Raw genomic sequence first — 22,518 nt, 5'->3', positions numbered from 1 at the left:
CTGCTAGCCTGGCGCAGGGGGCTCCCACTACCTGCGGACGTGGTGGGGGGGTGGCTGGTGCAGAGCACGGGTCCTGGGCAGGAGGGGGACAGAGGACCCCACGTGCCCGGGTGGCCGAGGCTCACGGCCCGGCACAGGTGCAGGCCCAGATTCTGTTGAGCTAAGCTTTGCGTGGCGGGCGGCTGGCAGCGAGCGGCTGAGCCTTCCGAAGGTAGCAGCCATCTGCACCGCGATAAAAAGCCCCGAGGATGATAAATAGACAAGTCTCGCTTTTATTGGATTGCCGTTTGGGAGCAGCCACTTTGGGTTTGGCACCGTGTTAACGACAGATTTCTGCTTCCCTTGCAAGGCCTGGCCTCGCGGGGAGAGCGCCAGCAGTGGTCCCTCCTGGCAGGAGGGACCGCTCCCCCCACCCCACCCCGCCCCCGCCCTGGAGGCCTGGACAGCTACCCCCGCCACGCTACCCCCACCTTGTGGGGTTTCTCCGGGGCTGGGGGGCCCCTCTCCCAGCTTCCCCGGGGTCAGGCCCGCGGGTTCCCCTTCCAGCGCTGACCTCCGATGGCTGTGTGTCTCCGGCGGGCCCGCGAACCTCTCTGTGCTGCGAGAGCCCCATCTGTGAAATGGGCAAATACTGGCGCTCAGCGGGCGGGCTTGGGAGGTTCTGCGAGGAATGGCTGTGTGCGTAGCGTTTGGAAGAGCGCCTGGCGTGCATACGGTGCGCGTTATGTAAATATCAGCTGCTGGCGTCTGTGCCACCGTCACAGCACTATCGCGAGGGGCGCCGCTTCCAGAGAGCCTCGCCTGGCCCTGGCATCCTGCCGCGGGGAGCTGCTTGGGGTCAGCTCAGGGGAGAGGAGGCTCCCCCCCAGAAGGACCCCGACTCTCCCAGTAAGCCAGCACTCTGTCTTCAACCCACCACTCCCGGGGTAGAGGCTCTGGCCAACTGTGAGACCCTGGGCAGCGGTTGCCATGCTCTGTGCCTCAGTTTCCCCCAGCTGTCAAAAGGGGATGATATCAGACCTTCCCTCGAGGCGCTGTTGAGAGGTTCCAGGGACACGGGCTGCTTTAAGCTCTGGGGCTGACAGCTGGCGCCCAGCAGGCGCACGTACATGGTGGCTGGTGGCCTTGGCGGTGGTTCTTCATTTCGACGCTCAGGTGCTAGGGCCGTGGGGACAGGAGTGAGAAGAGCAGCGGTGCTTGGGGGGGCTAGGCCCAGGGCAAGGTGCCTCCACAGACAGCCCACCACCTATGGCGTTCAGCCTGGGAGACATGTGGACAGGACAGAGGGGAGGGGTGACGGGGACGCTGTGCGCGGCAGCTCACCTCTCCGAGCCTGGGTGTCCTGGCCTGTGCCCCCTGGAGGGCTGCCAGGCCCGTCCTGCTTCTCCCCCTCCTGGGCCTCTGCTGGGCCCACCTGACCTTTTCTCTCTGCTGACAGCCAGCTTGCTCTAGCGCACCCTCTTCCCTCCGCCAGCAGCCCCTCCCAGAGCCTCCCCGAAGCATCAGGTGCTCCGTGTGCCCCAGACTGGGCCTCTGTTTCCAGCCCAACATGAGTTGGCCACTCCCAGGGCCTGGCCCTGCGTGGGCTGCTCACCCTGGGTCCTCAACTCTGCCTCTCTCTGGGACCCCACGTCCTTGGCCTCTCTCTGTCCTCACAAAAGCAAGGCAGGCTCATCTTGCCTGCTCTGAGACGTCGGTGGAGCACACCGGTGGCCATGTGCAGTTCCCCCCATCCCCTCGGTGGCCCAGGGTCCCTGGAGTGCCCTGTTCCCCAGAGGACTCTTCCTTCACCCCCCGCAGCCTGGCCACACCAGGGTCTGTGGCAGGAGAGTGTGGGGTGAGAGAAGCCACCGGAACGAGGCCCCCATGAGCGTGTAGTGGCCAAGAGCGTGGGCTCACGAGTTCAGAGTTCAGGTCACTCCTTGACCTTGGGCAAGCAGCTTCTACAGACCTTGGCTTTCCAATCCAGAAAATGGGCTGCTGCGGGAACCAGCTGCACAGGTGTGCAAGACTCAGGACAGCACGCGGGGGTGCTTGGGGTCCACCAGCTGCCCCCAGTGCCTGTTTCCCCATTTCAGCTTCACGGTGAGCCCAGGGCCTTGGCTGTCCTCCTGCTTCCCCGAGGAGGCAGCTGAAGCTCTGTGGGGCTTCGAGCTTTTACAGCGTCTTGTAGATAGTGCAAACGGCAGAGCTTGGCTTGCCATGCCGTCCCCCCCACCCCCGGCCCGACCCTAAGGAGCTCGCCAGTACACATGAGATGCAGTGAGACAGGACTTTAGGTGTGAGGCCCGACCGTAGAGGAGGGGAGGGGACGCAGCTTCCCTGGTACAGCTCAGAAACGGTCTGCACTCAGCATGGTCAGCAAATTTCCAGAGAAGGGACTTGCGTGCTGTCACACCTCTTCTCACGGCCAGGCTGATGTGCTCTCTCCCGCTGGGGAACACTTGGGGAGCAGAGCCCAGTACCCTGAGGCCGGCACGTCCCAGCACTGGGGACCTGAGTGCAAGTCCTCGCGGCAGAGGGAGGAGCACAGCTGGCAGGCAAGGCCAGGGCCGCTCCACGGTTGGAGAGGCTGGCTCCGAAGCCGGGCGCTCCTTCCGCAGCCGGCTCTGGGCTCCTTTGCTCCTGCCTTGGCCGCGGCCTTCTTTAGAAAGGGATGTTCAGACGTCAAAATTCAGGTCAGAATGATTCAAGTCTGAGCGTCTCAGCCCCACCGTGCTTTCGGGAGTTTTGGAAACGTACCTGGGCTCGACCTCAGGGGTCCTGCAGCGAGCTTCTGGGTCTTTCCGCAAGCTCCACAGATGGGATTCTCATGTGCAGCCGGAGTAGAGAGCCCCAGGTCCTCTGGAGCCTGTGCCCTTTCCGTGACTGTCAGATGCTGCACGGTGGCATCTCAGAAGCACAGAGAGGCCAGCAGCACGGGAGGAAGGAAGAGAGCACTTACTGAGCACTTACGGTATACCCAGAGATGCTCTAGGTGCCTGCCGTGTTCATGTTCGCCCAGCGATGGGTGCATGAGACCAGAGAAATGAGGTGGGACCCCAGAGGGAACATGCACCCCTTGCCTTCTGGTGCCTTCTAAAGAGCGTGAGACCCAGACCTGCGGCCGTTTCTTCCCCCTCCTGCTCGCTGATCTGGTGCCTCTTTCTCCCTCCACCGTGGAGTTCATGCAAACTGGAGGGGGAGGGGGGCTTTGGGGGCACCGCTGGCAGCCTGCCCCGTGCTGCCCAGGGCAGGAAACCACCAACGTGCTCGTGCGAGAGGCAGGCACAGCTGCTGCTAACAGGTGAGCCCTTCCCGAGCCGCATCTCTCCCAGGGCCGCCTGGAGGAGTCCGTAATGAAGTGCAGCTGTGAACTCCGGTTTTAGGTCAGAAAGGCAATTTCTCATCTCTCCTCGCAGCAATTGAGTCGAAAATCTGGGAGCTGTTCGCGTCTCCCGGTGCCCTTCCCCCGCTCCCTGCCCCCCCTCCCCCGCCCCAAAGCGGGCGCCTGGCGGGGGTGGGGGGGGCGGGCATCAATATTGACGCTGTCAGGGGCAGGTGGCCCGGGTGCGGAGGGAGCAGGCTGGAAACCACGCCCGGAGCAGCCTCGTGGGGCCGGCGAGGTAGGAGTGGGAGCAGCTGGCCGGGTGCTCTGGGAGATGGGGAGGCTGTTTTTCCTCTCGTTTTAATTGGTCTTTGTGACTCTAATGGCAGGCCCGATTCACCTAGTGGCAGCATGTTGGCTCGGGGCTCCCGCCGCGGACCACATCTGAGGCATTCAGGGGGCGCCAGGCAGCTGTTGTGGCATAACCGTAACCGACGTTTCTGGATGCTGCTGGGCCTGGAAGGGCCTGGAACAACAAAGCCGGGGTGGCTGGGAGAGCTTGGGCCCAGGGCCGGAAGAGGCCTGGCTTCCAGATCTAGGCCCTGCCACGCCACCCTTGGCACAGGGTTCCCTGAGAAGTCGGTTTCTGTAAAGCCCACACAGTAAGCGTTGACAGCAGTGGGAGTGAGCGCGACACCTCCCAGCTCCTCCAGAGCAAAGCTCAGAACACCCAACTGCCCTGTGTTCTGCCCAGCGGAGAGTCGCTCAGCAAACACGGCTCCTCTGCAGACGCGGCCCCAGGGTGATTGCGGATGGGAGCTCTGGGCCTGGCTCTGCCTCCCTGTGTGACCTGAGCACCACGGCTTGACCCCGCTGATCCTGCTTCCCGTGAAATGCAGGGCTCGGGTGAGAAGAGTCCCTTGCCAGATCTGATGATGACACAGTTCTGTCCTGTTCCCTTGCTGCCACTCCCCTGTCCCCACTCTCCCCCGTTCCTGGAAGCACAGATCTGTTTTCGGTCCCCATAGCTTTGCCAGTATGTCATGGAGTATGTCATGTAGTCAGAAGCACCGGGTAGAAGGACTTCCGCAGCTGCTTCCCTTGTTGCTGAGACTGCCACACACACACACCCCCAGCTGCTGGGAGTGTCCCGCGGGCTGAGGGGTGGTCTGTGGTGGCCCGTGGTGTGGGCGCACAGCCGCGGACTAGTCCCTTTGCTGCCCATCGGCGGACATCAGGGCATTTTCTTTCGGCCCCTTCACCACTCGGGCTGATGTGACAGAAGGCCACAAACCGGGCAGGCCCGGGCACAGATGCTTGCAGAGGTGGGGAGGCCAGGATCAAGGCCCCGGGCAGGGATCAAGGGCGGGATCAAGGCCCCGTGCAGACGCAGCCCCCGGTGATGGTCCAGTTTGTGCCAGCAGGCAGGGGGTCTGCCTGTGACTTGTGTCTCCCTCCCTCTGTCCATAAGGACCCCGATCCCCTAGGGGGCCCCACCCCCATGACCTCATCCAGCCGACTCCCCTCCCCAAGGCCCCACCTCCACACCGTGTGGCACCAGGGGCCACCGAGAGTTCAGCAGGGAGATGTGCGGGCTCACAAGTGTTCCGTCCACAGCAGCAGCCCACAGGCCTCCTAGAACGTCTGTGGCATTCGTTCCTCCCACCCCGCCGACAGACGGGGTGTCTGTCCCCCACGACCCAGCCTCTCCCGGCACTGGGTCTGACCCTGGCTGAAGCTGCCTCTTTGTCCCCGCTGGAGACTCGCGGCCAGCGCATGTCATTTGAACTTAATAAAACGGATGGGAGTGCGGGAGCAGTTCGCCACCCCGGCCCGCGCCAAGGCCTCGCAATTAAACTGATGATGTCTTGAGAGTCAAGCTGTCTGACTTGACATCCCTAATTTGGTGGAGCTTGACGGCCCTGCCCGTGTGGCGGTTGCTTTATTTCCCCAACGTTCACGAGCGGGGACACGCGAGAGGGGCCGGGGTGGTGAGCCTGGCCGGGCCCTGCGTGTTCCTGCTCCGGCCACCCACCTCTCCCCTGCCTCCAGAGCTCCCAGCCCCGGCCTCAAGGCTCAGGAGGGCATCGCCACAAGATGTTGAGGAGGCTGCCGCCAGGCCCTCTCGTGTGAGGCTTCAGAGCAGCCGATCTGGGACTGTTGCCAGGCCCCTGGGATCTTTCACAGCTCCCCCAGGTGAGTGTGACTGACAGCCCCTGGCCTGGAGCACAGGGATCCTTCTAGAATCCCAGATCTGGGGCTGCCTTCCTCTTTGGACTCCCCCGGCTCCTATGGGCACAGTCTGTTCCCACGCGAGAGCGTGTGGCTGTCTCAGTTGTCTCCCCCTTACAGCTCCCAGAATCCTGGAGAAGGATCCAAGCCCAGGGACCCTCAGTGGAGACATTGCCAGAGAAAAACATCTGGTGGGCGGGACTCTGGGTGTCTTTTCTAGGCAGGCTGGTGGCGCTTTCCCTCCCCGTTTACTGTGTTAACAAACATTGATTGAGCACCTCCTTTCTGCCAGACGTCCTGCTCAGAGGGGGGCCCCTGCCTAGGGGCTTGGGGACTGCTCTTTCCTCCACCCCCTCCCTGGGAGCACCAAGAGTCTGGGCCGGGGAGCTTGCCTGCCCTGGGAGTGTGTTTTGGCAGGAGTGACCCCCTCCCCCCCGGCCTATGTGCTCCCCACCCAAGAGGTACCCCGTCCCTGGCGGCTCCGTCCTGGGCAGACCGGCACAGACACAGACCCCAGCGCAGGCCCTTGGATGAGGCACAGATCTCCTCTGTTAAACAGGGGATAGTGGGTTACCAACCCCAAAGCACACTTCCTGTTCCCACGCTGGGCAAGGCGTCTAGATTTTTGTGTCGGCACAGCTGATGGGGTTGTGAAGGGAGCCGCTCTGGGGAGCTCTATGGTGAAGATACCAGGGGCCAGAGGATCCCGGGCCAGCTGGCCAAGCCCTCGGCGCCCCCTTTCCCACCGTGCCTTGTTGGAGGCTGTGCGGGGCTCCATGTGATCGGGTATACTCTAGAAGGCTGGGCACTGGGTGCGGACAGGTGTTTGAGAAGTGTGGTTCATCGGGAACAGGCCACAGGGCAGCCCAGCACCAGCCATGCATGCGATGGTAGGGGCCCTGGGGCTGCTTGCTGAGGGCTGGACCCCCTTAATTAGGGGGAAGTCCGTGGGTGGGGGTGGGGCAGGTCCCATCAGGTGGTGACCCAGGGGTGACATCAGATGCTGCTGAGGGCTGGGGTGGTCCTGTGTCCCTCAGCCCAGGAGGCAGCCCCCAAGGCCGGGCTCAGGGCCTAGTCTGAGGTCCAGAGCCCAGGAGGCTGGGTAAGGGGCGGCCCTCCCTTTTCCTGGGAGTGACCCCACCCATGCGCTTTGCCCTCCCAGCCTCAGTTTCCCTATCTGCAGGGGAAGGTCGCATTCCACCCCAGTCTGGAAAGCCCTCCCAGATGCACGTGTGACCAAGGAAGGCCAGTGCCAGCCCCACCTGCTCAGTGCCCTTCTCCAAAGCTGTCTTGCCCCTCAGAACGCTCAAGGCAGCCCCAGGAACCCCCATCTGAAGCCTGGACACCTTCCTGGGCAGCTCACCGCTGAGTCCTGTCCCCCGTCCCCACCCTGGGCTACAACGCCCTTCCCTCCCAAGGCCTCCCTAGAGTCAGGCCTTGACTCTTTGAGAGTCATTCCCAAACACACAGGAATGTGGCTCACCCCCACCGTAATCCTGGGAGAAGGTGCTGGTGGTGGTCCCGTCGTCCAGAGGAGGAACCCAATGCCGAGAGGAGCTAATGATTCACCTGGGCTGGATTTGAACCTGGGTGCCTGCTTGCCCTCCTGCCACGGCCCCTCCCCCTGGCCTGGTCCAGAGGAGCTGGGCATCTCCCTGAATGAACACAGTGGTGGCCTAGAGGAGGGTCCCCAGAGGGCAGGTGGTGTGCTGCGGGGCACCGCGTGCCTGTTCCGTGGTATTACGGGAAGTACACGGGGCCAGCACACTCGCAGTCCGGCTGGGGGAGCAGGCCCAGGGGAGGTGGGGTCAGGAGGGAGGGATTCCGAGACAGAGGGCTCGGAGGTGGGGCCCAGCCATCCGTGCCACTCTCTGCTTCCCACTGGGCTCTAGAATTTCCACATTCCTGGTGGCCACACTCCCAGCCGCGTATAGCCACCCACTTCACAGTGCCATGGAGGAAAGGCCGGTCTTCTCCTGCCTCACTGTGTGTGTGCGCGTGTGCGTAAGGACTCATGGCAGCCAAGTGGTGTTTAAGAAGACTAGTCCAGCATCCACAGGTAGGGAATGGTGCAGCTGGTGAGCACGGGAGCCCTGGATAGGAGAAGCAGGCCTGGATCCCCCTTTAGGAGAGACCACGGGCAAGCTGTGCTTTCAAAAGATTTTGCTGGGGCGCCTGGGTGGCTCAGTGGGTTAAAGCCTCTGCCTTCGGCTCTGGTCATGATCCCAGGGTCCTGGGATCGAGCCCCACATCGGGCTCTCTGCTCGGCAGGGAGCCTGCTTCCCTTCCTCTCTGCCTGCCTCTTTGCCTACTTGTGATCTTTGACTGTCAAATAAATAAAATCTTTAAAAAAAAATACTCTTAAAAGATCTTGCTGGGGGGGGTGTTTGTGGGGGCTCAGTTGTTAGCAGCCCACTCTTGATTTCAGCTCTGATCAAGATCTCAGGGTCCTGGGGTTGAGAGCCCCTCCTTGGGCTCAGCTCAGAGTCCCCGCCAGGATTCTCTCTCCCTCTGCCCCTCCCTTGGTTTGTGCTCTCTCTCTTCCATTCAAAAATAAATAAATCTTAAAAAAAAAAAAAAAAAGGGAGGGGCCTGGGTGGCTCAGTGGGTTGAAGCCTCTGCCTTTGGCTCATGATTCAGCTCCGTATCGGGCTTTCTGCTCAGTGGGGAGCCTGCTTCCCTTCCTCTCTCTCTGCCTGCCTCTCTGCCTACTTGTGATCTCTGTCTGACAAATAAATAAATTAAAAAAAAAAAAAAAGAAAGAAAGGGAGACTGCCACTCCACCATATACCACATGAGGACAGAAACAGGCCTGTTCCTGCTGAATCACAAGGAGCCCCTCCCAGAGGTGACGTGGCACCCAGAAAAGCTGACCGGGGCTTCTGCAGTTGGAGCAACTGCCGGTTGGGCCCTAAGACATCTTCCGGTAAACGAGCCTCAGAAGTTGGTGTCCTAGGCTTGCTGCCAGCCTGGGATGGCTGAGGAGATGAGCCAGCAGGCGCCTACGTCCCCTACTCTTTGCCGTCCCTCAGAAAGCGCCGCTGGTCGGCCCCAGGGCTGCTGGGATCCGACAGCCAGCAGGCAGATAGGGTGGGGAGAGGAGAAAGTGGTGAGAGGCCCTGTGGGGCTTATCTGGAAAAGGTCAGGCCCCCAGAGTGGGCCCGACAAGGGCGCAGGAGGAGGAGAGTGTGAATCTCCATCCTGAACCCAGAAGCAGGGGCCCAGGCCAGCCCGCCCCAAGCGGTCTCTTCCCACGTGAAAGCCTGTGGCTGCCTCCTCTTTCTGGGCTCATGGAATCCTGGGGAAGGATCTGAGCCCAAGGCCCTCCCCTGTGGGCCTGGCCACCCATCCCAGGAATCTGACAGCCCCAGGGAGAGGCCAGCTCTGACTTGAGAAGAAAAAACAGGTCATCATGGCTTCTCCTCTGTCTGATCTGTCTCTCACGCCTATGAAATGTGTCAACAGCCAGGACCTCGGCGTCCTAAGCGCTTGGCGTGTGGCAGCAGGATCAAGGCACGGACAGGCGCTGTACTAGGAGCTCCCCGCCAGCGGAGCAGCGAGGGCCACACGCCCCAGGAATGAAACCGAGGGTGAGTCCACCTCAGCCCCAGGTGTCTGGCTTCAGCACGGCCTGGCAGATGGACAGACAGGGCAGAGGGAGCTGACGTGAGTGCAGAGACTATGACCTCAGACCGCCCAAGAACAGAAGAGCGACTGACATTTCTGCCGAGCTCACTGTGTGCCTGGCCCGGTTCTGGAGGCCGAGTGGACACAGCCTCGTGCTCTCCCAGGACAGAGGATATCCCTGCACCGTGTTGTGTCTCCAAGCCAGGCGGTGCTCCGGTTTGCCTGGGTCGTTTTAGTCCTCAGGCCTGGGGTGTTCCAGAGGCTTCCGGGGTTCTGCTGTGAGTGACCTCACCCCGTCTCCTCGATTGGTGCTTTCTTTCTTTCTTTTTTTAAAAATATTTTATTTATTTGACAGAGAGAGAGAGACAGTGAGGGAGAGGGAGGCAGAGAAGGAGAAACAGGCTTACAGCTGAGCAGGGAGCCCGATGCGGGGCCTGATCCCAGAATCCTGGGATCAGAACCTGAACCCAAGGCAGACGCTTAATGACTGAGCCACCCAGGCGCCTCCGGTTGGTGGTTTCTGGTGAGGCCTGCACTCGTTCACCCTGAACATGGCATGGGGGCCAAGGCAGGAGGCAGGCAGAGTGTACGCAGGGTGTTAGCCATGCCCACCCTGAACACTGCCTTGTGCCCTCTCTTGTTCTGATTCTACCTGTACCCAGAACAGGTGGATGTCCCATCATTTACCCCTTCGCATGGTTTTCAGAGCCTGTGTCCTTCCTGGGTGGCCGTCTTTCCAGTCTGTGCTCTCAGAGAGGGAGGGAAGACTGTTCCTAGGAAAGGGATTTGGAAAAAGGCGGTCAGGATTTGGGAAGCAGCAGGCCTTTCCAGCAGCACCGTGACCAGCCCATACAGGTACATGTCTCCTCTAAGCAGACATAACACGTGCTAAGGTGAATGTTGATGAGCAGGGTAAGGGCTGAGTTTCAGCCCCCAAGTGCCGTTTCATCTAAGGGCTCTTATGCAGTGAACAACATGGACAACTGTGCTTGGCCACACTACTCCCTGGGCTCCCACTGAGTTCCATCATCACCACCCCCATTTGGCTGCTAGGGGCTCAGAGCACAAATCTAGTACCACGCAGGAGTCCTTTCCCCCAGGGAGAGCAGCATACTCATTTCCACTGCCTGGGTTGGTCCCTTTGCCCATGTGTTATATACTTGGCCATATGCACAGCTGAGGAAATGTTTACCGTCCTCTACAGAGGAGGGCACTTTGCCCAAGCTCACACAGTGAGCTAATGGTGCAGTTGGAGCCTACACTCCTGTCTCCTCCCAGGAGCTTCTTGAAGAGTTCCCACCAGGCACCAGCCCCCACAGTTCCCATGATCTCTTCCCAGTGGGATGAAGGAAAGGGGCTTCCAGGACCTCCCACAGGATGTACCTTCTCCCAGTTCCTGGCCAGCTTTCCCCATGGATGCTCTGGGGATAAGCCAGGGCGCCTCTCTTGCCAGCAACAAGGCGAGGGTGGCCTTGGTGGTGGTGGGTGCTGTCCTGGCTGCCGGGAGTTCTGCCTGACCTTTAGGGAGACACAGGCTGCACCCAGCCCATGTCCCAGCACCAGATAAGAAAGATACTTCCCTACAGGCAGTGTCACCTGAAAACCCAAGTGTGTTCAAGGTCAGCCGGGCTGGTGGGGGACAATGTGTGTCCCTAATGTTTACAGCGGCTCCTCTCAGGCTTGGCTGCACATTAGAACCACCTGAAATCCAGAAACACAGCGTGGTAGAAACACTGACGGTTGGGCCCCGTCCCCAGAGACTCCGATGTCTCTGTTGGCAGTGGGGCCCCGCCCGGTACTTCTCAAACTCTCCAGCTGATTGGCATGTCTGGCAGAGAGGGGAACCACCATCCCACAGACACCCACACACAAGGGAGGGACACCAGACTACACCGGAAAGCGAGTTGTTGGCTAATTTGCTGAACAACTGTTTGATCAAAAGCAGTGCAGGTAGCTAAAGGCCAGCGTTTAGTTTCAAAAAGCAAGCAAGCAGAGGATGGGTAACCTGACTTGTGAAGAGTCAGGGATGTCCCCTGTGGAGCCCTGAGAGGTGGGACACATGCACAGTCGTGGTCCTGCAGCCCTGAACTTTCAGAAGATGGCCACAAGCCAAGGAACATTCCAGAACCTGGGACTGTGATGGGAAATGAGCTGAGGAAATAGCAGTGGTGGGGAGAGTCCGCTGGAGGGTGGGTTCGAGTGGGCGGCAAGCAGGTAAGGGGTCGGGTCTGCTGACAGATGGGCGGGGCTTGCCCAGGGCCGGCCCTTCGGAGATTTCCAGCCCAGCTTGATGCCAGCCTCCTGGGGAGGAGGGGCTCCAGGGTGGGAGGGAGAGCCAGGGACCCACTGGGAGCCTGCTTGAGGGCGGTGCTGCGCGGGGCTTTCTTGGGCGAGCCCGTCCAAGGGCCTTTTTCCTGCTCTTGGGACTGGCGCGGCCCAGGTTCCTACATCTGGGCCCCGCAGATTTTGGGGGCTGACGATTCCTTCCGTGGGCTGCCCCCCCAGTTGTGACAACCACTGAAGTCAGTAGACCTTGCCAAATGTACCCTGGCAGGGGACCCCCCCCCCGCGCCCCCAAGTGAGAACCGCTCACTAGAACAATGGCTCTTTACCCCGGCTGCATTCGGGATCCCCTGGGCACTTTAATGATGCCTGGGTCCGCGCCCAGAGGTTGATGTCATTGGTCTGGGTGAGGCCCAGACAAAAGGGGGGTTTGGGGGGGGGTAAAATTGCCCCAGGTGGTTCTAATATGCAGCAGCGTTTGAGACCCCCTGGGGTAGACTTTCTCAAACTTGAGTCATGGTAAGAATCACCTGGGTGCCGGCTCCAAGTAATGCCTCCCAGTTTAATTAGAATCACCTGGACTGGTGAGGCTCAGGCAAGTGTGGGAACCGCCGAGCGCGTTTCCGGGAGCCCCTTGGGGCGGGAGGCTCCAGGATTCTGAGCAGAAAGGCCCCCGCTAGCCAGCCTCGCCAGGACCTCCAGTGCCGCCCGCGGGGTTCCCTCCCCGCTGTCCTCCCGTCTCTCTTCTCCGATCCTGGGGTCTGGGCCTGCTGCTGGCCTCCCCCACCTTCTCCTCCCCGGTGACTTTATCCCAGCCCCCCGCCCCCACCCCTCTGCCAGCCCTGGAGAGCCTGCCGGCAGCGCGCCCCTCCTCCCTCCTCCCAGCCGGTGGCTCTCAGCGCCGGCTTGATTTAGTAGGCGTTGGAGGAGAAAGGCAGCTTGAAGAGTCACTAAGAGCTCCGATGCTCGCCAGCACTTATCTGGAAAGGAAAGGCCGGCAGCCCCCGGGAGGGAGCTGGGGCGTGAAGGAACACACCTCTCCGTCGGGGAGGGGGCGTGGCAAGGCCGCCTTCAGCCGAGCGCTGCGCCGGGTCGTGGGCACCTAGGGCTCCTGGCACCCCCACCCCAGCGCGCAGGGGCCGCCTCTCCCGGCCACACCCCGCGTTGGAGCGGGGAGAGAGGGGGGACGGGGGAGGGGGGCAGGGGCTGCCCCTGCAGTCGCCTCCTGCGGGTCGATCTGGGACTCCTCGCAGCCCTAAGTCGGGGAGCTCAGAGACCCTGGGTCAGGAGAGGTGTCGCGCGGGTCCAGAGGGGGGTGTCCTGCGGCGGCCGGCTGACGAGCGGAGGGCGGAGGAGGGCCCCCCAGCCCTAGCCTTGTGGTTGTTTGCCTGCCCTCCTCCCCGGTGCCCGTCCCCCCACCCCCTCCTCCTCACTGATGAAAAATACAAAAGGAAAATGCGCCAGTGCCCAGGTCTGGGGAGCCCCAGCCCGCGGGATGGAGAAATGAAAAGCGGCCCCAATTAGAGGCTTTGGTTCTGCAAACTTGATGCTCGGCACTTGAACTGTCACGGCGGAGCCTTAATTAGCAGCGGCGGGGGAGAGGTCAGGAACAACTCAGCAGTCTTGACAAGCGCGTTATCAAGTGCAGGGGAGCGGGGGCTGCCCGGGGAGCGGGCGGGGCCGCCGGGAGGGGGAGGACGACGGGGGCGCCGCGGCGCGCGGGAGGTGGCGGGGAGGAGGCGCGCGGCCCCGGCCGAGCGGGAAGGGAATAAAATGGTGGCTGCGAGGCGGCCGCGCAGCCACGGCTGGTGGTGCGTGAAGCCTCCGGCGGGGGCGCGGGCGAGAGGGCGCGGGGCGCTCCCGGGGGCCGCGTGACCAGCTGTTCTGGCCCCCCGGGCGCCACGGCACCTCCCCCGGGTCCCTGCAGTCAGGCAGACGAGGGCGCACAGGGCGCGCGAGGCTGACGGACGCCCCCCGCTGCTTCTGACCCCCCCCCAGGAGTCCCGGGGCTCCACCCGCCCCTCCCCCCAGTTCCCTGCTCCCTTCTGGGGACATCCCGGGCTGTCCTGTGACCCGCTGATCCCCTTGGCACCTCCCGGGTTTGGAGCCCCCGGCGCGCAGCGGGCAGGAGGAGCGCACGGCGCGCTCGGGCTCCCCCCGCAGCTCGGTGACCCCCCCCCCGCGCCCACGCCGGCCGCTATGCCGGGAAGCCCCTCCTAGAGTCCCCCGACACCATGCTCGGCATGAAGACCTGGTCGAACCTGCTTCAGAACCTCAGTAAGTGCTGGGCTTGCCGCCCGCGGGGAGGGACAGGGGGAGGGTCCGGGGTGGAACTTTCTGGGGCGCACCGCCCACCCCGCCTGGCCCTGTGACCCCGGATTACCTCCAGGTTCATGCACGTGCTCCCCAGGGATGCCTCCCGCCGCCTCCTCATCCTGTCAACTCGGAAAAGAAGCCAATCGATTTATTTTTTTAAAGTAGAAAAGCCCCATCTGCCTGCCGATCTGGCGGTCCGGGGTCTGGGGCATGAGAAGCGTGGAGAATCCCCAGATTTTGTCCAGGCGAGATCCGCAGGCCTGCACCAGCCTTAGGGCTGTCCAAGGGCCTGCCTTATCACGCTAGTTAGCAAGCTGGGCTGCCTCCCGTCAGCCCTGGCTGGGCCCCTTTGTGCCTAGGGGAATCCAGATCCAGAAGCACAATGTGGGGGGGTCTCCCCCTCTTTACTTGCACACAGGTGGGGACCAAGAGAGGGCTGTGTGGCTTCAGTTCTGTTTTGGCACAACTTGCCCCCTTCCCAAGCTGCAGTAGGGTCACCCTGTGCCCTCTCGGCCCATCCCAGTGGGCAGGGCTGTGACCCCTGATGGCTGGTGTGCTAGTGAGGCCGCAGGAGGGTCACAAATGTCGGGGAGTCCTCCGAGCATGACTCGGAGGCCCAGGGGGCAACCCTACAGGCCCACGGTGGGAAGGTGGCATTGGGCAGGCAGCCCCAGCCCCCAGTTTGGTGGCTGGAGAGGCAGGTGGAGCAGGGTGATGTGGCTGAGGTTGCTTCGGGTACGGTGACAGCGGGCGGGATGATGGCATCGCTCAGCTCTCCGCGCCTGTGACAGGTGGGGCATCTCGACCTCCAGGTGCCTCCCCTGATGGCCGCCTCTCCCAGGTGGGCCAGTGGGAGGGGAGGGCGGTGGCCAGTGGAAACTACCTGGCCCCAGGGTGCCCCTCCTCTCACCCCAGCCCCTGGCCACACAGCGGGGGGTGGGGGTCTCCCCGCCCCTCCTCCTTCCAGCCCTGCATCTCCTCCAGTGGGCCTCTTTGCCTGTTTGAACTGCAGCTTTTAAAGCTTTTTTGCCTTTTGAAAACTCAGAGGGGGGCAGGAATCGCTTGTGGAGAGGTCGTGAACAGTTGGTGATTATAGTCCAGTGGGTAGAAAGAGCTTAAAACAAATCCCCGTCCATCAGATGTCGGCTTAGGTGGTTTCCAGTGCTCCCTGGGGGGGAGGCGGGGCGGGCAGCAGCTCCGACCAAGGTGGACGAGGCCCCTTTTCCTCTCCGCGAAATGAGGCTACCAGACTCCCTCTTAGTGTCTGAACAGCTCTCCACTCTGCTGGCCCATCCTCCCGGGGCCGTGGGACCTCAGGAGACCCGGCAGGCCCCTGACCAGCTCTGTGCCCTTGGCCAGGTCAAAGGCGCCCAGTGTCCCTAGGGCCAGCTGCCTGGCGCGTTGGCCTCCAGGGGGCAGTGGGCAGATCCCAGGCTTCCCCACACGCCAGTGTCAAGCCAGCCTCTTGGGAGTTGCAACGGCCCCCTTGCCCCACCCCCGCCCTGTTCTCGAGAACCCCAGCTATGGAGCAGCGAGGACAGGGCGGGCGGAAGGAGCCTGTGTGGGGAAGGGCTGGGTCAGCCCCCCAGGATCTCAGAACAGCGCCTCACGGACCTCAGGCTGGGCATGCGCAGAAACCACCCTTTCCTGGCACCTGGCCACACGGTAGCTTCAGGAAACATGCACTGCCTTTGTGTCTTCTTGCTTTTGCAGCTGAGGGAAAGGAGGCTCAGAGAGGTTCAACTCACTACTCAGGGTCACACAGCTTGTGAGGTGGTAAGGGGAGAGACGATGGAGGCCAGGCCGTCCCGCCGCAGGACCACGCCCCTGGCCGGACAGGTCCGTCTCCTGGTCTGTGGCAAGTGGGCAGCCTCAGTTGGGGGCCGGGTGAGGGCTGCTCTGTGGCCTGCCCCCTGCCTGCCTTCAGAGTCTGTCCCCAGCCCGCTGAGCTCTGTGTCTGTCCTTGCTGCGGCTTGGCCACCGCGGAGGCACATAGCAGAAGGGCTGCGTGCCAGACCCCGGAGGGCCTTGCTGTAGGACTTCGGGCAGGTGACCTAACCTCTCTGTTGTAATCTCCCCTATAGTAGGGGCGTGGTTTGCCCTCCCAGAACCAAACCTGCCAGGCCAGTTAATAACAGCAGCTGCGGGCTGTCCGGTTAATAAAGGTCAGCTGGTATTCCTTTGTCTTCTGCCTGGAACGCCCTTCTCCCCTCCTCCCATAGTCTCCTGTACCTTAAGGCCACCTTGAATGCCACTCCTCTGAGAAGCCTTCCGGTGTCCGCCTCGCCTTAAGCCATCCCTCCTGCCGCCCTCTGTGCTCACAGCCGTCCTTTTCCCTCTGGGGACTGCAGAGCTTTGTGCCCGTTTTCTTTCTTCTCTCAGGCAGTGGTTTCCCAAGGAAAGATCCTTTCCGTTCTGTCCTCAGAGCCCCCCCCCCAAGGTGTGGAGTGTGCATGGTTGTCCCATAAAGGCTTATTGAGTGAACAGAGGGCGACCGTTTTGTAGCAGGCCTGTCACTCCCTCTGTGTTCATGCCATGTGCTTGGCCTTGACAAATGCTGGAGTGATGTCCGACGTCCATGCGGGTTCTCTGGGGACACCTCCTCGGAGCCCGGAGGGAAGGCTCGCATCCGGACAGCTCTGGGGAATGCCACGTAGGCCCCGTGGTCCATTGTTGAGAGAGTGTGGGGTGGATCGCCCCCAAAGCCAGCTTGGGGTCCCCCAGCTCCCGGCCAGTCTGCAAGGGGCTGGGCCCTTGGGGGCTCTGTCCTTGGGTGTTGGAGTGAGAGCTGGGGAAGCCAGGATGTGGCCTTGGTTTTGGGGTTATTCCTAAAGCAGAGTCCTGGGGCACCCCCGTGGGGCTGGCAGGGGCTGTCTGAACCCCGTGCTTCTCCCGTCGGTCCAGGGCTCAGCTGAGGTTGCAGCCACCACCTGGGAAGGCCAGACCCTTGGTCATTAGCCTGTGGCCCCTGAGGCTCTGCCTCACCTGGCCTACCGGGCAGGAGGGCCAGTCTGGAGCCCAACGACTAAGATTCGGTTCCTGGATCTGCCTTATTGGCTGTGTGCCTTTGAGTAAGACTCAGACTCTGTGTCTGTTTCTTCCATCAATGACAGGAGATCGTAAAGCAGCATCATGTCACCGGTAGCCGTGGGTACGCCAGAGACTATCCCGACCCCTTGCTTGAAGCGACAACCAGCACGGAGTTCGCCCGTGAACCTGGGCACGGCGTGCGGTTGCAGAGCTGCTGGGATTCCCCGCCTTTGCTCATGCAGCCTCAGAGCTACATGGTAGCTTCTGCTACCTTCTCTTCTGGGGGCCGCCACCAGAGTCCACCCAGGTTCAAGGGGAAGGAACAGATTCCAGCTCCAGATGGAAAGAGGGTCACAGAATTTGCAGACATGTCTCAGAACCCCCTCGTAGCTCCTAGGGCTGTTGGGCTACGTGGTTGACGGGTGGAAACGGTACTCGGGATTTGGAGAGAACCTGGTAAATGTTAGTGCTCCTCGAACGTGGGTCCCAGAGAAATTCTTAGCACCTTAAGGGACATGGAGGCCTGGGAGATGGGCGTGGAAGGGGCTGGGGTTGGATGCCCACCGGCTCCGTGTTCGGATTCTCTCTTGGCCCATCCCCTTGTTTGTAGTGACTCTGAGCCTTTCAAATGCACTCTCGCCCTTTTTGCCCAAGTCCCCGGCCTTCTGGGTGCCACCGCTCCACCCCCGCCCGGAAACCGGTGACAGGCTCTCCTGGTGGGCTCCCTCTCACCCGGGGGGTCTCTGATGTGTATGCACAAGGGATCCTTGTGCCCCAAGCATGGGGAGATGGACCTGGTGCAGCCGGGAAGAATCTGGAAGCGAATGTGTGCCCTCGGGCAAGCACTTGGCTTCTTGGGCGTCTGTCTCACTGACTGTGGGCAAGGAAGGGCAGGCCCAGCCTCTTGGGTCCTTGCTTCCCGGGGCTCAGTGACTGACTCCGATTGGGAGGGCAGGTGAGTACCCCGGCCTCAGGGGTCCTCTCACCTCGGAGAGCCCTGGGACAGGGAGGGCTGCTGTGTGTCCCCCCCGCCAGAGGTCACTGGCAACAGAAGTTGGCAAGGCTGGCCGTCTTTTCTCTTGATGTCTGAGAGTCTGAGCTCTGGAAGGAAATGCAGTAATGCCAGCACGGGGGGACGGTGACCTTGTTGGTGATCATTACTGGGGGAATAGTGTCCCTCGAAAGTCACGTCTACCCAGAACCCCAGGATGGCACCTTATTTGGAAATACGCAGTGAAGATCAAGATGGGATCATTCCGGGTCAGGGTGGCCTAAAGTCCCGTGACCGGTGTCCTTACAAGAAAGCGGACAGGGAGGAGGCCAGGTGGGGACGGGGCTCCGGACAAGGGCCTGGAGCCCCAGGGGCTACAAGGGGTGGGAAGGATCCCCCCCCCCCCCGAGCCTCTGGCGGGAGCTCCGTCCTGCCCACACCTGGATCTCAGACTTCTGGCCTCCAGAAGTGGGAGAGTGAATTCTGTTGTTTTAAGCCGCCAAGTTTGTGGTTATTTTTACTGCAGCCCCAGGACACACATATATTCTCATTCCCTTCCTTTTCTATATTTTAAAAATACGAAATGGTTGGGAATACCTTCCAGGACTTGTCACAGACTGAGCTTCCCAGGATTGTGGGGTGGCTGAGTGTCAGACGGCCCTGGCTTCAGGGACCCAGGAGGCTGTGACGTCCCTGTCTCGGGTCCCCGTCTCAGGCGGGAGACACAAGCTGGTGTGACAGGAAGGCCTCCCCAGTCTGACACGAGTGCTCCAAGGCCAGCCCTGGCCCCACTAGACCCCTTCGCCGTCACTTGTCACTGTGGGAGGTGAGGGACCCCAGAGGCTGGAGACGCGGTGGAGACGGGCACCTGAGCCTTTCCTGTCGGAGACTCTGGCCAGGTCGTGGGGTGCCCTGGGACCCTGTCCTCACCGTCGTCTCTGATGGGGGGCACGGTGCAGAGGATTGTGTCTCTCAGTCATCCCCGGCCTGAGATGCTGCCGCTCCCTGTCCCCGGGTCATCGTCCCCCGTCCCTGCCCTGCCGCCCCCCGCGTTGGCCTCCCTCTCGGGTGAGGCACGTGGCTTTTGGGAGCCGAGGTCCACCCAGCAGGAGCCCCGTCCATATTGTGTGGTTATTTATCCGTTTCGCCCCCTCCTGGGAGGCCGGCAACCTGAGCCAGCTGGTCTGCTCGCCGCTGTGTTCCCAGCTCCCAGAACGTGCTGGAACGAGTCCAGCGGGCTTGCAAGGGCCTGTGAGGCCAGCGGGGCAGCTGTCTCCCCTGCCTTTCCTGACAGCCCTGCATCTTCAGCCCCGCAGGCTGGGGTGCTCGGCGGCCATCCGACGAACCTCATCCGCCACTGGGCAGACAGGGAAACTGAGGCCCAGCTGAGGCCCAGAGCAGGTCAGGGCCTGTCTGAGGCCCCGGGCGAGCAGGGGCAGGGCTGGAATCCGAGTCTTTGCCAGGTGACGTGGCCGTGTGGGATGTGACCAAACCTGGCCACTGTGTCCTGGGACCTTCCAGACACTGCGTTTGACCTCTTTGTCTCTGGATTTTTCCTTGGTGCCTCGAGTTGGGATGGGAAACTCAGCACTCGCGCGGTGACGCACAGCCTGTGTCGCTGAAGCCCCTTGGGGCAGAAAAGCAATTATGCCGGGTCTGTCGGGAGGGGAGCGGTGGGGGGACAGGGTGGGGGAACGGGGTCGGGGAGGACCAGGTACTGCCCTGGGGAGGTGCTGCGGGGCCTCACTCTGCTCCTGGTGGTGGCTAAGCTGCCAGGGGGCCCCAGCCGTGGAGCTGTCCTGGGGGGAGCAGCCCTGCCCCCTCCAGCCACCCAAGTGGAGAAAACCCCAGTGACCCAGTCAATGTTTCTTTTAATTAGAGACAATTAAAGTGGTGTAATGGGTAGCGGTGTGGAAGCTTCTGCAGGAGGGAGCAGAGAGCCCAAACGGAACCTTAAAAAAAAAAAAAAAAGATAAAATAAAACCCAGTGAATTTTTAATAGCGATTATCTCCTGACACACAGCGCGTGGCCATCTGGCAGACACACAAGCCCGGTGAAGCTTGATGCTGGGGGGAGCAGGGGCAGCGGGAGGGAGGGGGCTGCACGGGGCTCCTGCTGGTGGCCTGCAGCTGGGGGGGCCCCCTCCCTCCCTGGGCCACACTGGCTGGTCCTCACCCGCCCTCCTGGGCTTTCTTTGCCCGGCGCCCTCACTTCATAGACCCTCTTGCAGGGACGCCCCCCCCCCCCACCAGCTGATCTGAACAGAGAGGGTGGGTTCCCGATGTTTCTGGCCAGGAGCAAGGCCCCCATCAGAGCCTGCTGGGGGCACGGGTCTGCCCAGCGGAGGCGGCATTCCTGACCCATACCGCGTGCCAGTCCATTTCCCGGAGATGTCTTGGATATGCAGCTCCAGGATGGAAAGTTTGTTCCCTCCATCACTTAACGTTCAAAGGAGTGGTTACTTTTTTTTTAACCTAGGCTCCACGCTCAACGTGGAGCCCAGTGTGGGGCTTGAACTCAGGAGCCGGAGATGGAGACCTGAGCTGAGGTCCAGGGTCGGACGCCGAACGCACTGAGCCACCCAACGCCTGGGGCTGGTTACCTGTTAAAGCAGCCGGGCTCTGCTGGTGTTTTGGGCTGGGTGCTTTCTTGTTACGGGCTTTCTGTGAGTCCCAGGACATCAGCAGCTTCTTTGGCCTCGACCCACTGTATGCCTGTCACAGCCCGCCGTTGTGACTTCCAGATATGTTTCTAGACGTTACCCGGGGTCCCCTGGCGGTAGCTTGAGGTACGGGGATGAGTTCCCTGGAGCTGCCGTAAAAAATCATCTCAAACTGAGGACTTAAAATTGTTGTCTCCCAGCTCCAGAGGCCAGAGTTCCGAATCAAGGTGTCTCCCACGGCCACCCGCCCCCTGGAGGCTCCGGGGAACTCCAGGCATCCCTTGGCTTGTGGCCGCGTCCTTCTGCCTCTGCCTCTGGCCTCCTCCCTGTGTGTATGTGTGTGCGTGAGACCTCCTCTGCTCTTGTGTTCAAAGTTCCTCACCCTGGAAGGACACGTCCTTGTGCGTGGGGCCACTCTAACCCCATATGACCTCATCGTATCTCGGTCACACCCGCCAAGACTCGCATGGGTGAATGAGGCCCCCTTCGGAGGTTGCAGGAGGACCTCGTGCACTTTGGGGGACACCGTTGAACCCACACAGCAACACAGCAGTGCTTCGGTGAAGGGAACCGTAGGGGATGGGCTCCAGGCAGCCTGCGGGTGGGCGGGTAGGTTCTGTCCAAGGAATGGCTTTGACCTGGAATCGAAGACCCTGGTTCACCCCCGAGAGAAGGCGCCGGCAGACGCCCTCTGTTGCTGGTGCTCCCCGTGCCCGTCTAAAGAGGTGGGATTTCAGCAAACCCATTTTATGGAGCCGGAACATGAGTCACGGGTTGGGGGCCTCCCTAAGGCTTCCTGCTGTGTTTACAGAACTTGGTGGTGGGGCCATGGGTCCAGACACTTCCTCCCCCTGGGACGGGCTCAGCCACCAGGATTCAGTCCCAGGCAGCTGCCAAGGGCCGGGCCTCTCACCTGGTGTTTAGTCCCCACCCCTTGGGGGTTGAATTTTGTCCCCCCAAAAGACCCATTCACGTCCAAACGCCTGCTACCTGTTCATGTGCCTTTACAGATGTCATAGGGTTAAGATGAGGTCCCATTGGGTAATGACAGGCCGTAACCCAAGGACTGGTGTCACACACACAGTGATGTTCAGGTGGGATGTGACCACGGGCAGAGACCGCAGGAGTGCGTCCACGAGCAAGGAAGGCCAGCGGTGGCGGCTCCAGCGGGAGCTGGAAGAGGCGGGAAGGATCCTCTCCCGGAGCCTTCAGAGGGAGCGTGGACCTTGATGGCGGGCTTCTGGCTCCCAGAACTGGGGGAGCCTCGGTGGCTGTGTGTTGAGTTCCCTGTGTGGGGAAATTCGCCGTGTCAGCCCCAGGAGCCTGACCCCCACCTTCCAAGGGGAACAGAGGATGTCGGTCTCCCTCGCCCACCCGAGCAGTGTTGTGTTTCCCCGGGATTCTTTGGGGGAGAGGCCAAACCGGGGAAGAGAAGGGAAGGTCACCCTCTCGGGATGCCTGCCTCCCCAGGGGGCCACCCACACTGGGTGGGGAGGGGTGAGGCACAGGACAGGAGAGGCAGTCCGAGTACTGTGTAGTTCGGGGGGTGGCCAGGGGGCCACACTGGGCTGGAAAGGGAGAGAGAAGCTTCTGAGAATATATCCGGCCAGGAAATGTGTGGGCTCCTCTCCGGAGCAGAGACCTGGCCGCGAAGGGTGACGTTTCCGAAGCCAGGGGCCGTTGCACAGGCCAGGCGAGGCGACTTTGGGGAGCATCTGGCCAGGAACTGAGGCAAAGGCAGCTCTGCCTGCCTCCCGGGGGCTCTGAGCTGTCTGCCACCCCCTGCCCCGGGCCTCACCCCGCCCCACCACTTTGCAGGAGAGCGGGCTGGAGTACTTCGAAGCCACAGACGTTAGTATGAAGGCGCGGCCCTGCCAAAATGAGAGCTGCCTCAGGGTGCAGAGCTATGGGGAGCACGGTAGGCCGGGGTGAGAAACGGGAGGTGATGAGCGTCCCGGGGCTGCTATAGCAGGATCACAAACTCCGGGCTTCAGTGACATTGATTCTCTGGCCATTCTGGAGACCAGAAGTCCCAGAACCAGAAGGGCTGTGCTCCCTTTCAGGGGCTC

General features: G+C 61.8%; 1 protein-coding gene and 1 long non-coding RNA gene across 13 annotated transcripts in view; one reads left to right on the top strand and one right to left on the bottom strand.

Moving 5' to 3' along the window:
- GSE1 (Gse1 coiled-coil protein) overlaps positions 1-22,518 on the top strand; it is a 385,871-nt gene that overhangs the window by 202,104 nt on the left and 161,249 nt on the right. Inside the window, exon 1 of one of the 8 annotated variants that reach the window (XM_082711617.1) lies at positions 13,171-13,726. The exons of the other annotated variants lie outside the window; for them this stretch is intronic. Within the exon in view, the coding sequence (XP_082567743.1) occupies positions 13,684-13,726 (43 nt within the window). The 5' untranslated portion in view covers positions 13,171-13,683. Of the gene's footprint in view, positions 1-13,170; positions 13,727-22,518 lie in introns of those variants that run through there. 8 annotated transcript variants of the gene reach the window in all.
- LOC309853529 lies at positions 250-14,485 on the bottom strand. 5 transcript variants are annotated; one of them, XR_014305788.1, is made up of 4 exons: positions 13,833-14,485; positions 10,550-10,867; positions 9,854-9,939; positions 250-3,833 (listed from the first exon to the last, which is right to left on the bottom strand). It is a non-coding gene; the product is annotated as an uncharacterized lncRNA (long non-coding RNA). The 5 variants fall into 5 exon arrangements; XR_014305789.1 differs by having other exon boundaries at positions 10,763-10,867; XR_014305791.1 differs by lacking the exon at positions 13,833-14,485 and adding an exon at positions 12,486-13,091.

The sequence above is a fragment of the Mustela nivalis genome (genome assembly GCF_964662115.1).
Source record: "Mustela nivalis genome assembly, chromosome: 18".
NCBI lineage: Eukaryota > Metazoa > Chordata > Mammalia > Carnivora > Mustelidae > Mustela > Mustela nivalis.
The sequence above is the reverse complement of the archived record's forward strand: the minus strand, read 5'-3'. Positions and strand labels throughout refer to the sequence as shown.